The sequence below is a fragment of the Gasterosteus aculeatus genome, chromosome X (assembly GCF_964276395.1).
Source record: "Gasterosteus aculeatus chromosome X, fGasAcu3.hap1.1, whole genome shotgun sequence".
Taxonomy (NCBI): Eukaryota; Metazoa; Chordata; class Actinopteri; order Perciformes; family Gasterosteidae; genus Gasterosteus; species Gasterosteus aculeatus.
In genome coordinates this window covers 760100-778706 of record NC_135698.1, presented here as the reverse complement: position 1 = coordinate 778706, position 18607 = coordinate 760100, and the positions used below count along the sequence as shown (strand labels likewise).

General features: G+C 45.5%; 3 protein-coding genes across 6 annotated transcripts; 2 read left to right on the top strand and 1 right to left on the bottom strand.

The window, feature by feature from the left end:
- Positions 1 to 1530: 1530 nt before the first annotated feature.
- On the top strand, positions 1531 to 2075 carry LOC120812407 (histone H3). The gene has a single exon (XM_040168334.2). The coding sequence runs from the start codon at positions 1561 to 1563 to the stop codon at positions 1969 to 1971; it is 411 nt and encodes a 136-aa protein (XP_040024268.1). The 5' UTR covers positions 1531 to 1560; the 3' UTR covers positions 1972 to 2075.
- Positions 2076 to 6556: 4481 nt separating this feature from the next.
- LOC120809739 (histone H2A) lies at positions 6557 to 7333 on the bottom strand. The gene has a single exon (XM_040163770.2). The coding sequence runs from the start codon at positions 7302 to 7304 to the stop codon at positions 6921 to 6923; it is 384 nt and encodes a 127-aa protein (XP_040019704.1). The 5' UTR covers positions 7305 to 7333; the 3' UTR covers positions 6557 to 6920.
- A 721-nt stretch (positions 7334 to 8054) lies between these two features.
- On the top strand, positions 8055 to 16557 carry LOC120809738 (protein lin-54 homolog). 4 transcript variants are annotated; one of them, XM_040163768.2, is made up of 12 exons: positions 8055 to 8436; positions 9103 to 9352; positions 9499 to 9576; positions 9896 to 9959; positions 11048 to 11144; positions 11342 to 11370; positions 11561 to 11619; positions 12767 to 12838; positions 13152 to 13254; positions 15398 to 15520; positions 15721 to 15824; positions 16012 to 16557. In XM_040163768.2, exons 2-12 carry the CDS (start codon positions 9165 to 9167, stop codon positions 16226 to 16228), a joined length of 1134 nt encoding a protein of 377 aa, XP_040019702.2. In that variant the 5' UTR covers positions 8055 to 8436; positions 9103 to 9164; the 3' UTR covers positions 16229 to 16557. The 4 variants fall into 4 exon arrangements, with proteins under 4 accessions (XP_040019702.2, XP_040019701.2, XP_040019700.2 ...); XM_040163767.2 differs by having other exon boundaries at positions 11558 to 11619; XM_040163766.2 differs by having other exon boundaries at positions 11048 to 11156.
- The last annotated feature ends 2050 nt before the right edge of the window (positions 16558 to 18607 follow it).

Sequence of the window (18607 nt, the reverse complement as noted above, 5' to 3'; positions counted from 1 at the left end):
AATAGTAGTTAATGACGTTACACGGTGAATAGTAGTTAATGACGTTACACGGTGAATAGTAGTTAATGACGTTACACACTGAATAGTAGTTAATGACGTTACACAGTGAATAGTAGTTAATGACGTTACACAGTGAATAGTAGTTAATGATGTTACACAGTGAATATTAGTTAATGACGTTACACAGTGAATAGTAGTTAATGACGTTACACAGTGAATAGTAGTTAATGACGTTACACAGTGAATAGTAGTTAATGACGTTACACAGCGAATAGTAGTTAATGATGTTACACAGTGAATAGTAGTTAATGACGTTACACAGCGAATAGTAGTTAATGATGTTACACAGTGAATAGTAGTTAATGACGTTACACAGTGAATAGTAGTTAATGATGTTACACAGTGAATAGTAGTTAATGACGTTACACAGTGAATAGTAGTTAATGATGTTACACAGTGAATAGTAGTTAATGATGTTACACAGCGAATAGTAGTTAATGACGTTACACAGTGAATAGTAGTTAATGATGTTACACAGTGAATAGTAGTTAATGACGTTACACAGTGAATAGTAGTTAATGATGTTACACAGTGAATAGTAGTTAATGACGTTACACAGTGAATAGTAGTTAATGATGTTACACAGTGAATAGTAGTTAATGATGTTACACAGTGAATAGTTACTACGTGTCCGCAGGGCAACAGCCAATCAGCTCCACTTGGCGTCAGCTTTGTTCCATCTGCTGTAAATAGTTTAACGTAAATTCAAATAAGCTCAAGTCAGTGACTGGCAGTAGAGAGGAATTTAATCTCAAACTATATGGTTTATATTATCAGGAATCAGGAACATTTATTACCAAATTATATCAGACATACAAGGAATTTGAATCAGAGAATGAATGAATGAATTTTATTTATTCACACAATACCACTTGAAACATAACACAGCTGGGGAGGATTAATTGGGTAAGGTGAATGGGTCCCCCAAAGAAGCTAAAGAAAGCTTATAGGTGGGGGCCCATGATTCAATTTATAGTGGTAGCACAAAACTGTAAAGTACACAATTACCACAAATTATAATGACTAGTTGCTCACGAGAGACACACTAGTACAAAACATCACATACACATACAATCATACATCCCAGTAGTCCATGAAAAAACAGTTTTATATAAGATGTAGGTTGATAATAAATATTTTATAAGACAATGATTACAAGACAACGTGGTGCAAGAGGAATTTAAATTAAAAATAAAGTTTAAAAAAGTCAGAAATAAGGTGGACCAGCAAACAATGCACGTGTCCGTGGAGCGAGCCGGGCGGCTCCAGGCACGAGCACCGAGGGCGGGAGCTCTGAGATTTGGCGGACAGTTTGAAATAGTTTTCCACCAATGAGCATCGCAGACTCTCTTGTGGAGGCGCGGCTGAGCTCCGGGAGGAGTCCTCCACCAATCAGGAGCCGAGGTCTGAAGCTGCGTCACCGCTCCACAGCCGGTCCACACTTTAAGAGCCGCGTGTCTCCGCTCAGAGTTCACTTCACCAGAGCGAGACTAGTCGATCATGGCACGAACCAAGCAGACCGCCCGTAAGTCCACCGGAGGCAAAGCCCCCAGGAAGCAGCTGGCCACCAAGGCCGCCCGCAAGAGCGCCCCGGCCACCGGCGGCGTGAAGAAGCCTCACCGGTACAGGCCCGGTACCGTGGCCCTGAGGGAGATCCGTCGCTACCAGAAGTCCACGGAGCTGCTGATCCGCAAGCTGCCCTTCCAGCGTCTGGTGAGAGAGATCGCTCAGGACTTCAAGACCGACCTGCGCTTCCAGAGCTCCGCCGTTATGGCTCTGCAGGAGTCCAGCGAGGCTTACCTGGTGGGCCTGTTCGAGGACACCAACCTGTGCGCCATCCACGCCAAGAGGGTCACCATCATGCCCAAAGACATCCAGCTGGCCCGCCGCATCCGCGGGGAGCGAGCTTGAGAAGTCTGCTCCTACTGACCCCACAACGGCTCTTTTAAGAGCCACCTCACTCTCTGTAAAGAGCTCCTTCCTTAACGTGACCATCAATTCATGATTCATAAGTATGAGAATAGTCATGGATATTGGCATCAGTCTGCATTATTTAATTTTTATTCTATAAACATCTCACCGCCTAGAACTAGAACAGAAAACTATAATTAATATCTGCTGATGGATTTAGAGTTGGATCAAGATCATCGTCGATATTTTATCCACAAGTACTTTTGAGTAGAAAACTTTGACAAAACTCACCATGTAACAGATGTGTTTAAAACATGGAAGAAGTTGCTCAGATTCTGATCTTTCCAGCATTTATTTGGTCCTGCAGAAGACAATAAAACACATTCGTTCAGCAGGAGGCGCTGCAGCGCCACGTCAAAGCCCCGCCTCCGTCTTCCATCACGTCCTCAGACTGGCTTTAAAGGTCTGTGAACTGACTCGAGCTCATCATCTTTGAACCAAACCGAACAGTGAACATGAGCGGAAGAGGAAAGGGAGGAAAGGGACTCGGCAAAGGAGGCGCCAAGCGTCACCGTAAAGTCCTCCGTGACAACATCCAGGGCATCACCAAGCCCGCTATCCGCCGTCTGGCTCGCCGCGGCGGAGTGAAGCGCATCTCCGGTCTGATCTACGAGGAGACCCGCGGTGTGCTGAAGGTCTTCCTGGAGAACGTGATCCGCGACGCCGTCACCTACACCGAGCACGCCAAGAGGAAGACGGTGACCGCCATGGATGTGGTCTACGCCCTGAAGAGACAGGGACGCACCCTGTACGGCTTCGGCGGATAAAGGCCGACTGCTGCGGCCGACGGCACCCAAAAGGCCCTTTTAAGGGCCGCTCACCTTCTCTATAAGAGGCTGATTTCCTTTTAGCTTGACGCGTTTTCTCATGAGGTCACGAGTATGAACACTTTTAAACGCCTTAAAAATTATGTCCTTGTGTTTCTTAGTGTGGCGCTGACAATAGAGGCCTTAAACTTCAATCTGGTCATTTAAATCATTCACAATAAATGACGTCCACCCCGTGGCCGCAGGAGTTTAAATCATTAACTGAAAACATAGCAGTGCAATAAAATAAAATTATAAGGGATTTTAAATATTAGATCTGTCATCTAAACTTGTTTTAGTAAATTAACCAATGTTGATCTTGACTATGTCTTACTATGGAGGGAATAAAATGACATTTATAAGTGCTTTTATGCTTAAATAAAAGAAATATATATGTGTATGTCTTTGTAACTGTTGTAACTGTTTTAACCAGTTACAATTCACAGAATATCGACCGATTTGTGTGAAGATCTTCCTCGTCGGATGGTGTTGAAGTCATTCAGGCCTCTTCTGGTCGCCGGCCTCGTCTCTCTGAGTCTGATCAGGAATCAGGAAACATTTATTTGCCAAAATATGTCAAACACAAGGAATTTGTCTTGGCGGTTGGTGCGCGACAGACAGACAAGACAACAGTGCACAAGTAATAACATAAAGTGGAATGAAATGCTAATGCAATGGGTTAGTAGAATAAGGCTATGGCTATGGGTTAGTATAAAACGAGAATAGAGAATAAAGTTAAAAAATTTAAAATATTAGAAAGTTAAAAAAGAAAAATATTAAGCATAAAGTGCACTAACAAACAAGTAACAGACAAGAGACAAAGTGACGACAAAGTGATGAATTGCAGTTAAAGTGACATGTGCAGTGTGAAGGGGAGTGACCGGTGGGATGTTATAGTCAGTCAGTGGGGGACAGGCTCTGTTGATGAGCCCGACTGCCGACGGGAAGAAACTGTTGGTGTGGCGGGAGGTCTTAGTCCTGATGGACCTCAGCCTCCTGCCAGATGGAAGGGGCACAAACAGGTTCTGTCCGGGGTGAGAGGGGTCGGCTACCATCTTTTTGGCTCGCTTCAGAGACCTGGAAGCGAACAAGTCCTGCAGGGACGGCAGATTGCAGCCGATCACCCTCTCTGCAGAGCGGATGACACGCTGCAGCCTGCTCTTGTCCTTGGCTGTGGCTGCAGCGTACCAGACGGTGATGGAGGAGCAGAGGATGGACTCCATGATGGCCGTGTAGAAGTGGATCATCATCGTCTTTGGCAGGTTGAATTTCTTCAGCTGCCTCAGGAAGAACAACCTCTGCTGAGCCTTCTTGGTGATGGAGCTGATGTTCAGCTCCCACTTGAGGTCCTGGGTGATGATGGAGCCCAGGAAACGGAAGGAATCCACAATAGCCCCAAGAAGGTAGCAAAGAGCCCCAAGAAGGTGGTGAAAAAGTCCCCCGCAGCCAAGAAAGCCCCCGTGAAGAAGGTCGCTAAGCCCAAAGCCAAGAAAGCAGCACCCAAGAAGAAGTAAACTGACCTCAGTCTGAACAACCAACGCTTCTATAAAAGGCTCTTTTAAGAGCCACCCAATCCTCCCTTAAAGAGCGTTTCCTTCTCTTTAGTTAACACAATACTTTTATGTTTATTATATACACACACACACACACACAGTCTCTATTTAAGATCCCTCATTCTGATGTTGTCCCACTATTGTGCGTCTCTCTGGTTGATGTCTCCTAGTCTACATACACACATGAGACCTTTGACCCACTGCTGGTGTCTCTACACTATCTTGCCCCAACAATCCGGTCAAAGAGGAACTTCGGCTTTCTGTCTGAGGTTCCCCTTCTAGCTTCTCCTTTCCCTCTGTTAATTTAAACAGATGCACCTGGATTTATAGATTCCCTAGAAATAACAAGTTGGACAACAGATTACACATTTTCCTCGATACATAAATGAGTAGAACTTGTTTATGTACAATAGTGACTATTATGAATGAAGTGTATTTTTGGTAGATTAATAATAATAAACCACGGATGAATATCAGGCAACAAGGCAGTTCATGCTTTAAATTGATAAGCAACAATGTAACAATTTGTAAATTTCAAATAAACATGTATAACAGATGGAATTGTGACCGTTGTAAATAATAGTAAGTAAGTAAATACTGTTCCATTTTAAAAATGAACACATCGGGAAATAGTGTGTAGTGATTTCATGGAGCAGATAAGCCACAAATAGCTAAAAAATCCCTCAATTGTGTCAAGGAAACAAAAACAAAAAAAGCCAAAATAACTTTGAATGAAGGTGGATTTCACATATTTTACTATTAAGTCACTATTAAGAGTCTAAACCTAGATTATCATCTCATGTGACCATCAACCAATGTTTAAATCAATGAATGAACACAATGCTGCAAACAGAAAAACAAGTTGATCTTGATAATATATACTAGTTTATATCAAACGTCAAATGTTGGTGATTTGAGTCCACCACGTATATGCAGAATTAACTTAGAATTAACACAAAAAACACAAGCATAAGGAAACGGTCTTTAGAAGAGGTGGGTGGCTCTTAGAAGAGCCTTTGGGTTGGTGGTCTACATCAGGCTCACTTGGAGCTGGTGTACTTGGTCACGGCCTTGGTCCCCTCAGACACGGCGTGCTTGGCCAGCTCGCCGGGCAGCAGCAGGCGCACAGCGGTCTGGATCTCCCTGGAGGTGATGGTGGAGCGCTTGTTGTAGTGAGCCAGGCGAGAGGCCTCGCCGGCGATGCGCTCAAAGATGTCGCTCACGAACGAGTTCATGATGCCCATGGCCTTGGAGGAGATGCCGGTGTCGGGGTGGACCTGCTTCATCACCTTGTACACGTAGATGGCGTAGCTCTCCTTCCTGGTCTTCCTCTTCTTCTTGCCGCTCTTGCTGACGGCCTTGGACACGGCTTTCTTGGAGCCCTTCTTGGGCGCTTTCACAACCTCAGGCATGATTCAAGTCTCTGTCGCAGACTGACAATGTCGCGATGTGAACAGGACGGTGTTCATATATGAACGAGATGCAAATGTCACTGTGCGGTTGCTCGAGCGTGATTGGTTGTCCTCTGTGTGATACTGCGCATGCGTCTCACAGGCGGATTTCTCTATTGAGACCGAATCACTTTGGTGCTTTTAACACGAGTTTGTCTCGTGAGTTTCACATTGAGAATCATGTTGTAAGAATCATTGTGTGCACTGAAATCATCTAATGACCGTCACACAAACCATTCACAATCACAGGGCCCTGTTGATAGTTACAGTTACACACTTCAATTCTTGACGTGTCAAGACATGACACACACCTTTTTTCATCCAGAATAGACAAATACATGTGTAATAGTCATAAATAAATATTATAGGGCACCTTAACAGGACTTGTAGGCATTCAGCACACTGAGCCACGGAAGTAAAACATGTACAGTTTGTATTCTTATGGCTAGACTCACTTTGTGATGTGACTTTAGAAGTTGGATGAGCGCAATTATCCTGATGACTGACGTCTAGAAGTTTAAATACACGTTTGAGCGCAGATTAGTTTGTGACATCAACCATCCGGTTAATATGGCTGGAGCCGAATTTGATGAAATAAAGCCTGCCTGTTATCAAGTATTTGGATAAAAGCGTGATTATATAGGTTTTATATAATTTTTTCTGAAATCCCAAAAAACATTGTGAATGACGGCAATAAAGAATTCAAGTAGCGCAATTTGGTTGTTTTATTATTTATTTATCAGGTTAAGTTGAATAGGACATTTGATGGACTGGAATCAGTTGGACAGATTTGACAAATATCCACTGTATTTTCACATTGATTACAAACACCGCAGCAGACAAATCAATGATTTAGTCAAATACCAAATACTGATCTAATAGTTATCTGGTCAGTTGATCCCAAATCACTTAATTACCATTAAAGTATTTTTTTACACAAACACTTATCAGAACAAATGCAAAGCACTAGAAAGGAGTTTGTTATTGTGCTTCATACTGAGACATGTGGACCGCAGCTCTTTTCGTGGGGTTGGCGGCTCTTAAAAGAGCCTTTGTGGTGCAGATGGAGGCCTCCGTCTCTACTTCTTGGCGGGCTTCTCGGTCTTCTTGGGCAGCAGCACCGCCTGGATGTTGGGCAGCACGCCGCCCTGAGCGATGGTCACTCCGCCCAGCAGCTTGTTGAGCTCCTCGTCGTTGCGGACAGCCAGCTGCAGGTGACGCGGGATGATGCGGGTCTTCTTGTTGTCGCGGGCGGCGTTTCCGGCCAGCTCCAGGATCTCGGCGGTCAGGTACTCCAGCACGGCCGCCAGGTAGACGGGGGCTCCTGCGCCGACACGCTGCGCGTAGTTCCCTTTGCGCAGATGCCTGTGGACGCGGCCGACCGGGAACTGGAGCCCGGCTCGGGAGGAGCGGGTCTTGGCCTTCGCTCTGGCTTTGCCGCCGGTTTTGCCTCTGCCGCTCATCGTTAGACTGTGTGGAGGAAAGGAAGTGTCGATGGTCGCGTCCAACCCTCCTTTATATGTCCGCGGAGTGGGCGGGACGGTCCCTGACGCGCGCACCAACCAGAGAAGAGGCTCCAGGCGCGAGAGCAGAGGGCGGGACCTCTGAGATTTGGCGGAACGTTTGAAATCGTTTTCCACCAATGAGCTCCAGGAGGAGTCCTCCACCAATCAGGAGCCACGGTCTGATTAACTGAGGTTCAAGAGAATCAAAAATCTGTGGATGATTATCTGAGGTTAAGATGAATGATTATTATAACACATTCTTTAGATGTTATAAACTAGTCTTTAGAGGGCCATCATGGTTTATGGCCAAAAACGTCTGAATACATCAGTAAATTCAGTAAGTTCCCCATTACACGTATGTGTGCAATTCTAACATTAATATGTTTAAATAATTGTCTTCATACTTTGTTGAGCTGAGGGGATTTATTATTATTTTTTGAAGAGTAGACATGAGTATCATATGTAATATTTCATGCCAATGTACATGAGCATAGAGGAGGTCAACTCGAACTAGGATCAAGTGGAATTAGTGTGTTACCAATTTTGGATCTGGTTTAAAGACAGTTCAAAGATTGAGAAGAGGGGAATATCATGTCATTAATACTGATTTCATCTTTACTTTTCTTAAAAACTATACAGTAATATTTCATAGAAATGTGCATGAGCATAGAGGAGGTCCACACGAACTAGGATCAAGTGAAAGCCGAGTGTTACCATTTTTGGATCTGGTTTAAAGACAGTTCAAAGTTTGAGAAAAGACACTTTACAAATTAGTGCCTTTAGGGCTGTGAGCCCTTTTACCGTAAAAACCTTAAATAGAGTTTGAGTTCTTACGGTAAACACATGCAGTGGTCGACGGGCGTAACCAACACGGCTCGGAGCGGAGACAGACGTCTCGGCGTGCGGAATTGGACGTGTGGCGTGACAAGAGGTCTAAATGCGCGACGGTCGCGCGCGCAACGCGTGACACGCGAGAGCGCTGCTGTATGGAACTGTGCACGTGCAACGAAGACTTGAAGGCACCACTTTCTGCTGCGCTTCAAAGCAGCAGTGACGGGGCTCACTCGCCCGCGAAGAGACGTCCGCTAAAGTAAGTGAGCAGCTTAAGCGTAAATGTTTAGGTGTTCAGACGTCTGACAGAATGTGTTACTGCTTCGTTCTGTTGTTTGTGCCAAAACCGCCGCAGCGTAACGGGAAGAGGATAAAGCGCAGACGTGAAGCTAGCGCTAGCTAGCGTTAGCCAGCGCGTCACCGGTTACCTGCGGGACGTTAGCGTCCACTTTAGCTAGCATATGCCGGCTAGGGCTAACAGCGTAAACCTTCCTACTGATAACTTACATGTGCTGCTGCTTGAATCGATTCAGTAACCCGCCAACATATAAACGTTAAGACTCCCAGCTGTAAAACATGTATTGTCGATGTATTGTTAGCCAACGGTCATTAATTAAGTACCGTTAAATGGCTACTGGCTACGGCTAGCTAACTAACGGCCGCCGCGAAGGCGACATGGAGACGCACGTCACCATGTTAGGAATAGAAGCACGTGGCTAAGTATTGTTGGTACACATATAACATTTTATATGTATATTCTGCATTAATAGGTTTGATTTTTTTTTTTTGGGACAAAAAGGGATGTGTGGGATCTGAAATTAGAAGGTAATTTATGCTAACGTTAGGTTTCAATAATAAGGGCTATTGTGAGCGTTCCAACATGACAATGTAACACACTCTGGGATTTAATTATTTTCATGGAAAGGGAAGGAACTTCCCATTTAAAGTCAAGTGAAGACCACACATACCCTCCTGCGTGCTGACGGGATGGCAGGACTGGACTCCGCTCACAGCAAACCGGGTTCTTCGAATGCCTGCAGCCCCCCGGATGACCGCAGCGTCCCCGCGTGGACCGCATCCCCTTCAGATGCCGGCCTGCCTGAGGTCCTTTCTCCTCCTCCTCATCCTCACCAGGAGGCTGTCCAGCCAGGCGCCCTGGACTCCGGCACTTTAAGGTTCCTTATTAAAATGACCAAATGCCTCATCATATGCTCCAAAATGACTGCATTGTGTACAGCTTTGCATTCTTGTATAGTGTGAACACAAATGTAAACAGTGGATTTATTGTTTTTGTGGGTTAAGATTAAGGACTTAATTGCAGGTTCCACTGTCCCTATCAGCTGACCTACTCAGGATTCCTCCAGGAGCCACAACCCAGTCAGTATCACCTCCTCACTGCGTAAGTCAACATTTATTTTACAGTCCCGTTGGACTGATTTACTAACACCCAATGTTCGGTACCAACAACAGACATAATGTGACGATCTGCAGCTTGTCTGGGCTCCGGTGTCCTCTGGTGTTGGTGTAAATCAGCTGAAAGCATCATCAGAACTGCACTCTACTTTTCACTGGGATTCATTCACGGTCCCTTTTTTAATTTGGATAAACTTGAATGATACCAGTGTTACGTAGGGAGCAACAATGTTGAATGTGGTGACATGGAGGTGCCTGAGGATGTGGAGTGGTGAAGTGACTTCAGGCGGTCTTGGTGTTCTCAGCCCGGCGCCTGGTCCGTGGTTTCAGGAGGGAATGACTGAATTCACATCCCACGTCACGCAGCCCGTGAGTTCTACCATAAGCACACATTTTCATTCCAATCCATTTAAAAAATAATAGATGTTTAATTGAGTTAACCGGTTTTTAATAAAAAAATGCCGGCCTCCTAATAATAATGATAACTTTACTAATATAACACCTTTTACGAACAAAGTAGAACTTTTACAGACCAAGTCTGATGTCCTTTACTTTTTTTCCTCTTTTTAAAAACTCCTCACATCTCTTGTGACAACCATTGATCCCATTATCTTAAATATAATTGTGGGATTGGAATAGTTGGCAATATTTAGTTGGGAGAAGTTGCTTCTTGAACTATTCGACTGTGACGGCGGCGTGACTGTCTGCTTAGCGGGCGCCTGACTACGTATTTGGGACAAGAATCACAACCTTAAATTGCTTGGACAATACTCTTGATCAGCACTCTGCATTTGTTTATTGTTGTCGTTCATTTAAACCGCTTTAGAGAGAGAAAGTTTTTTCAATAATCCCGAAAAAAAATCTCTATTTTCTTTAAAAACGTCGATTTGGACACTGGCTCCACTCCTCAGTGGTTCTCCACCAGTATCTCCTCTTCTGTCAGCCGGCCAGGATCCTCCTCCTCCACCGAATGGACGCCGCTCTCAGTCCACAGAAGCACATTTGTTTCCTCTGTTTAGCTTCAGGATGATCTTCCTGCTGGCTGTATCTCCCCCTACCCTTTTTGCTCACGCCGTCCCGAGCAGTGCGAGAGAACTTCTAATAGATGTTCAATTCCTGAGCAACCTCATATCAAAATGGACATGACCTGTGCTTTTATAGTGACCGGATGCATAGATCCTTAAAATATGTCTAGGAAAGATGTCTAGGTTGTCATTATGAGCTGGGAGTAGACATGAAAATATGGAATACTTCTATCTATAAAAACATCAGAAATAAGTATATAATAATCAGACTTAAAGTACAAAACCCTGCTTTCCATTGAACACGACCAACAAACTGCACAGTGAATCAACAGAGAATCTTTGTTATTTCTGCCGGTTCATTATAGAAACAGGCATTGATTTCCAGATGAACTAAACGACTCCTGCCCTTCATGTCTCCTCACGTCCCTGCAGGGCTTCTGTGATGCTGCTGGGGATGGAGGGGGGCTGCTGCTTAACCCCTGCGAGCAAATGCCTGTATATCACACCCTGACCTCCACTCAAAGGAAAGGTGACGTAGAAGGTGTGCAATCATCAGCACAAGAACTGGATTGAACACTGTGAATCACCTCCCCTAAGCTCCGCCCCATCGGGCTTCATCCGCTCCACACGTGACACTTTTCAATTGTCTTTCCAGCAATAGAAGAAGCCGTCAGAGCTGTTGCTTCACCTCAAACAAAACAAAATCTTTTCTTTCTTCTTCACCAGATATGAGAGCGTTGGGGATTCCCAGCCAGGTAGGAAACCAAAGTTTGTTCCTTTTCATGTGTCAACTGTATTTGTGGTATATTCAGAGAGATAAAAGAATTCATTCATTTCTTTGAGCGTCAGCTCTCTCTCTCTCATACATATATTAAACATCACTGAGTGATTGATTCATGAATAACAAGCTGTTATTCACTCATGCAACTTCCCCACTACCAGCAGACGAGATGTTCCCTGTATGAGGAGAACCGAGATGAGCCGCCTCAAGCCCCTCCAGCACGGTAAGGAATCGCATAAACTAAAGTACAACAGACAACTGAGTCTCAAATTCATTATTTATTAATATATTCAAATTAAGTTCCATCTTTTCTCACTTGTTAAAAAACACACGTGCATTATTTTCTACTGTTGACCGACTATGAAACCCTCCAGTGTTGGCAGCTGCCTCTTTTTTGTTTTTGCTGATAAAATGACCGAAATTAAACATTATAAGACATTATGGAGAATTTGAAGTCCTTCCACTAAAAACTGCAGTTATTTAACTACTCTTAATTAATACTTGACTAACTAAACTGACATAATTGTTTGGATGTCTGTACCACGGTGATGAAACTGCTCTTGTTAAGCTTTTCAACGACATCCATTTAAACACACACAGTGGCAAAATTTCATGATTAGTATTACTAAATCTCAACGCGACATTTGACACAGTCAATCATGACATTATTACACAAAAATCTGGGTTTGAATCCTAATTGAAGTACCAAGAATACTTTGTGTCTGTAGCTACACGTGGTGTTCCTCAAGGTTCAATGCTGGAGCCCCTTCTGTTCAACGTCTGCATACTTCCAGTCGCTAACATTATAGAAATAAAAAAGTATGTATCTGTATATATCATAACTGCACACAAATCCATATTACTATATCGCCATATTATACAAGGGTTGAGTAAATGCATTCAACAAATAAACAATTGGATGTGCCACAACAATAGTTTTGGGGGCCAAGGCACAACAATTGAGTCTGCGCTCAATCGTATGTGTAAAAAACTGCAAACCAAGCCAGAAATCTAGCTGTAGTTATGGATTCAAAAAACAATCAAAACGGTCCTATAAAATAATTACAAACTAATCCTATTATCATTTGAACAATATATAAAGGATTAGAGGTGGAACAGACTCCCAGAAACTTATAAAATAAGACCGAAGAAGAAGAAGTTTCCTGGTGCTGTTAATTAAACCAGTTTCAACAAGCTGCAATTCATAAACAGAAGTGCAGCTTTTATTGTACTTTAAGCTTGTTTATTAATTAAATTAAATGGATTTAATGTATGTTTACAGCTTTTAAGTGTCCTTTTGCCTCATGTTGTAATGATTTTATGTGGAGCACTATGAATTTCCTTGATATTCTTTTCTTTTGTCCCTGCAGAAGCGCTGGCACTTTGTGTGAGATCAAATCCAGGAAACCCTGCCACTGCACCCGATCCCAGTGCCTCAAACTGTGAGTAGACTCTCCTCATACCACCATGCATTGTAAGGATTTGCAACCTTTTTAGCCACTAATGTGTGCTGGTTTAGCAATAAAACGTGCCTGATATTTTATATTAAGGAAAATGAGTGCAGAGAGGCTGTTGCCACGTGTGATTTATGCATATCAGGTGAACAGGGTTCACTTTCGTTTTTTTGTCTTTGTCAATGCTTTGTTACATGGAGACATGCAATTAGGTGAAGTAGATTAACTGTCTCTGACTCGACACACACACACACGCTATCTCATGTAGTTCAGCATGTGTGTTTCTCTTGATCTCTTTCAGATACTGCGAGTGTTTCTCCAATGGAGTGATGTGCAGAAACTGTGACTGCTCCAACTGCCACAACGATGCAGAGCATGAAGCGAAGCGCCTCCAGGCGATTATGGTTGGGGATGCTTCCTTGTTCACGTTTGCGTATTAAGTTTAGCAAATGGATCAGTGTGTCAGTTCACTGAAGGGCTTCAACGGAAGCTGTAAGAATAAATGAACCCCCTAACGAAACAAAACAACCCAGTGGAAAACCCCGTACATAGGATGACCGATCACAACGCTGGAAACCAAGGGTTGATTAAGACCCTCTTTATTACTGAGATTTGTGAAGTCACTTAATCCTACGCAGAGTCTGACATAAGCCGTGCCCGACGACTGGTGGCCCACCAGATATCTCTCATGAGAAAAATGTCGTCTAAATAAGGTCAAATATAGGTTTTCATATAACTGTGACATTGTAGCGGCAGAATTACACTGTCATGTCTTCTCGGCCACCTGCTGGTTAAAGTGAAGGTGGATCTCAGCAGAGTTCAGTAAAGGTGGACCAGCTGAAAATGCTGTGTGACTTTTGCCAACTGGGCAGGCCGTGCACAGACAGACTCCCAACGGTGCCCAAGCACCGGCCCCTTTTCCCTGGACGGGCAAACCTTCAACACGCTCCGGTGCTTCAAAGCCTCGTCCAGCTGTTATCTGACATGTGTGACGTTAAATGAAGAGAGAGAGCGATGCAGACAGGCAGATCATTTAATGGCAGTTTTACTGTTCTACAAATTACACGAGGTCCCTACTATTGTTTAATTATTGAAATGAAAGGTAGTTCTTAACTTGGTGACAGTCTGGTATAGTATTAGTTTTATGCTGCTAATGCTTCAACCGTAAAATAAAACGGTAAACATCTTCCAAGAGATGGCTCCAAGGAGCTCCTATAAATCTCCTTCAATTTATTCAGAGCGGAGTTGCAATAACTTTTAAGTTAGAATATTTTTTGATTATTTAACATATTATTTGGTTATACAATATGGCCTCTTTTATTTATTCAATTTGGTAATTTGAGTTAGTTTGTTTGGATAAACGCGTTAATTAAATTACATGTAATGTATAAGCTGAAAATATTCTACTTGTTTTTTTATTTATTTATCATTATTATTTTTATTATATATTATATTTATTATTATTATTTCGTGAAATCGTTTTGGCGATGGGGGCCCGTTTGGTTTGAGCACCCCCCCCCCCCCAAAATGTCTGTGCACGTTCCTGCAACTGGGGACGTAAAAAGCCGTTCATACGAGGAAATAACTAGTGATACTTTTTTATTTTCATTACCCAACAAGCATCAGATTTGAAGACCAACGGAAACGGTTGCTGATCCGTGCGTGCAGCGCGTGGCGACGCGGCGGCTGCATCCATGGAGTCTAACCGCTGTTTGATCTGCTTCCTCAGCGCAGCTGCTGGAGACGTCTCGCTCGCCGCGCTGCCTCTCTTTGCTTTTTCCTTCCCGTGTGAGGACAGCGAGTCGACTCGCACTGAGCACAACAACAACAACATGACGAAACACGGCCGTCGGCTAATGCAGCCGCACCAGAGGTCCATTAACGCTTCACTAGAACGTAATTGCACTTATTCAGTCTGAGTAAAACCTGTACTGGTCTGTTTTAGTAGATTCAGCATTTGAGCCAAATCAGGGCTTTTTAACAAATAGTTACCCCATGAACATGTCTACGGGGTTTTTACATAGACGGCCTGTTTGTTTGTTTGGAGATTCTCACGGTATTCAACCTTTATGTCTTTATGAAGCTCCTTCTATACAGAGCTTGTATAAAGGCAATGAAGTAGTCCGTGACGATGAGGAACGAGTCTACAGAGGGTTAAAAGGCCCTCTGGCCTTGCAGAGTCTTGTTCTTTGCGTTGTGTTGCGTTCAGAAGCCTAAACATCAGGATTGTGTCTCCATCAGCATCATGTTTCAGCCACGTCGCTGAGCTCAATGGACCACGTTTTATATCAGTTTGTATTCTGTCGCTCTGACGTGCGCCAGATGTCCTTTCAATCATTTTCTCCTCAGCGACATCAGAACCAAACAGAAATCCCCCTTTTGGACGATGCAGACTGAAAGCGTTTGGTTTGAGCCTCATCCCGCTTCAGGCACTGCTTACGTCTCGTGGCCGAGCGTTGGAACGCTAAACGCTCTCCCTTTTGTTGCCTGCATGACGTTTGACGTGTGCGTGGTTGGATCCTCGTTACCGCCGCTGTCCTCGTGCAGTCGTGTTTAGGTCGTAACCCGGATGCCTTCAGGTCGAAGACGACCGGCGGGATGAAAGCAGGAGACAAAGGCTGCTGCTGCAAACGCTCCGGCTGCCTCAAGAACTACTGCGAGTGCTACGAGGTGTTCACACACACACACACAACCCTAAAATAGAACGTCATTCGACATTCTCATCAATTTCATTTCTGTTTCATACTTCCCGGTTGTTCAGTTGCAGCAAACAAAAAGACACTTGATCGTATTCACACATGAACGGTCAAAAGAAACTGAATGGATGACGTAGTGATGAGTGAGTCGTGCGGTTGTGTGTTCGCGCGCAGGCCAACATCATGTGCACCTCCAGCTGCAAGTGTCTCGGCTGCAGAAACTACGAGGAGGCGTCCGACGTGGCGCCCCGAGAGAAGAACGCCGACGTCGGCAGCAAGTGAGTCCGGCGGCTTCTCAAACGCCGCGCGCAGCGCGTGCCGGTACTGATGTCAAAGACAATATAACAATTCAAGCACCGGATGTATCTCTGTTAAACGCTTTAGCGCAGAAATCGTCTTCCTCTCAAAGCAAACGAATCACCTGCTCTGCAGCAGCAGCGGTGACCTCTTTGTATGTCGCCGCAGGAAGGGGCTCGCCCGTCCCGCGTGTGCGCTCAGATCGCCTGAGTCGGTGATCACTGCGGCCGTGGTGGAGGCCGTGTGCGGCTGCCTGCTGGCCAGGGCTGAGGAGGCGGAGGGCGAGGCCCGGGGCGGCGTGCAGGGCGAGCTGCGGGTGCTGGAGGAGTTCGGACACTGTCTCGCACAGATCGTTCAGGCCGCGTTTAAGAGCGACGAGCACTAAAGAGCAAAGACACAACAGCTTTAGAATATTCACTTTATTCGTTTAATATTTAATATGTTTAATATTTTTACACTGTTCTGAGAAATGTCAAACTCAGGTTCATATTGATGTTCTCCTGATGGAGGCAATGTCTGATCTATGTTTTTCTCCACTTTAAGTCTCTGGAGTGTGAACAATATGTAGTAATAATTCTGCTTACAGTTTGAATTTTCAGATTTTGTTTGTGTTGTTGTTGATAAGTTATATTTTGTGTACTTTAAAATGCTTCTCCGTGCTGTTTGGGAGATCGTATCTGTTGAGAAAAACATTAAACTCTTTATTTTCCCTAATGTTGATGTATGCTGTCTTGAATATACTGCAATCTGCTCATCTACTGGAATGTAACCGTCACAACCGATGTTTTTATTAGTGTGTAATCGTTCGATGGCTTAAAATGAGTTGTTAAAATCTAGATTTTGTAGAAGAGTCGTCCACTAAACAGCAGTTTGCAGGTTTCATCCCCAGACTGCTGGACACCGAACCCCAAATTGCTCCTGAAGGTGGTGCCATCTGCGTTTGAATGGAAGTGTGTATTATTTTCAAACCTGTTGCTTATCAAGTCTAAACGTTCGACCGCTCTCTTGGATCACACCCCGAATCTGGGAGATCCAGGAGCGTATCCCTCCCAATCAACCAGGTACGGTCAACCCCGTCCCCTGGGCCTGACGTCCACACGGGGTGATCATCGATGAGCTGGGGGGGTGGAGGGAGGACGGCCGGAGGTCACTGGTGGAGACGGGCTTAAGGAGGGAAACATGGAATGTATCTGCGGACAGAGGAAGGGTTCATTATTCTGGAAAGGACCCACATAACGGGACGCCAGCTTCCGTGACTCCGTTTGAAGTGTAAGGTCCCGCAAAGAAAACCACAGCTTCTGCCCGACCTCCTCATCCTCGGGCAGGGGAGCGATGTCGGTCTGCCGGCCGCTGTTGTTGTTTTCGGCGGCGCGAGTGAGTGCCGCCTTCACATTCCTCCAAACCTCCCGAACCCTCCGGAGATGCTCGTCCACCGGAGAAACTGCCACCTCCTCCTCCTTGGGCTGGGAACGCCGGGGGTCGGAAACCGTAACAAGCCACGAATGGGGACGTACCTGTAGCGGAGCACGAGAGGGAGTTGTGCGCGTACTCGATCCAGGGCAGGAAGGAGCTCCAGGAGACCGGGGGACGATCCTGAGGAGATCCTGATTAGCCCGATCTGTCTGGGGATGAGAGCCAGAGGAGAGACTGGCTGCTGCGCCTTACAGAAAGCGCTCCACACACGGGACGCAAACAGCGGTCCGCGATCTGACACGATATCTATAGGGATCCCGTGAAGCTTAAACACATGATTGGTCAGAAGGTCAGCAGTTTCCAAGACAGAGGGTCATTTGGGGAGGGGAACATAGTGCACAGGCTTGGAGAAACGATCAATGATGGTGAGTATGACTGTGTTACCTTCGGATGGGGGTAACCCGGTGGCGAAATCCACGGCAACATGTGACCAAGGACGGCTGGGGACGGGTAAAGGACGCAGCAGACCAGCAGGAGGCCGATGGTGAAGCTTTGCTCCTGGCACAGACCGAGTAGGCAGCCACAAACTTCCTTTGCCATCCCCGGCCACCAGAAGCGATGGCGGAGTCAATTTAGACGAATGTCCCCACTGAAGGACCTGTGACCGGACTGCAGGAGGGACGAACAAACGAGCAGGAGGACCACCGGCAGGATCCGGAACGTCCTTCTGGGCCTCCTTAACCACCGACTCGATCTCCCACGATGCTGCCCCCACCACACAGGTGGAGGGAATGATTGGTTCTGTATCCTGGGGACTCGAGGGTGAGTAGATGCGTGAGAGAGAGTCCGGTTTCCCATCACGGCTTCCGGGACGATAGGACAGGGTGTAATGGAACCTGCTGAGGAACAGCGACCAGCGGGCTTGATGGGGATTGAGTCGGCAGGCAGAGCGGAGGTAAGCCAGGTTCTTGTGATCCGTCCATATAAGAAACCCTTGCTGGGAGCCTTCAAGCCAGTGCCTCCACTCCTGAAGAGCCAGAACCACCGTCAGCAACTCGCGGTTTCCCACGTCGTAATTTCTTTGGGCTGGACTGAGTCGACGGGAAAAGAAGGCACAAGGATGCAGCTTCTGAGTGAGGGGATCTCGTGTGCTGTGTCTCGTCAGCTGACGCATTCCATCCGCTCCGTCAATGCGCTCGACAAATGCAGCGTTGTAGTCTGCGATTCAGAGGACACGTCTGAGCCGTCCTTTGGGGCCCAGTATATCCCATCATGCATTGCGGCCCGAGGAAGATTACATTTGTTATTCAGGATGGAGAGAGGTGATCCGGCAGCGGGAGAAACGGGAGTT

What these genes read in the sequence shown, in the direction of transcription:
- LOC120812407 (XM_040168334.2), top strand. Translation starts at nt 1,561, where the DNA reads ATGGCACGAACCAAGCAGACCGCCCGTAAGTCCACCGGAGGCAAAGCC.
- LOC120809739 (XM_040163770.2), bottom strand. Translation starts at nt 7,304, where the DNA reads ATGAGCGGCAGAGGCAAAACCGGCGGCAAAGCCAGAGCGAAGGCCAAG.
- LOC120809738 (XM_040163765.2), top strand. Translation starts at nt 9,165, where the DNA reads ATGGCAGGACTGGACTCCGCTCACAGCAAACCGGGTTCTTCGAATGCC. An exon ending in CAGTATCACCTCCTCACTGC is followed by an intron (nt 9,577 to 9,895) that starts GTAAGTCAACAT and finishes TGGTGTTCTCAG; the next exon opens with CCCGGCGCCTGGTCCGTGGT. An exon ending in CATCCCACGTCACGCAGCCC is followed by an intron (nt 9,960 to 11,047) that starts GTGAGTTCTACC and finishes ACGTCCCTGCAG; the next exon opens with GGCTTCTGTGATGCTGCTGG.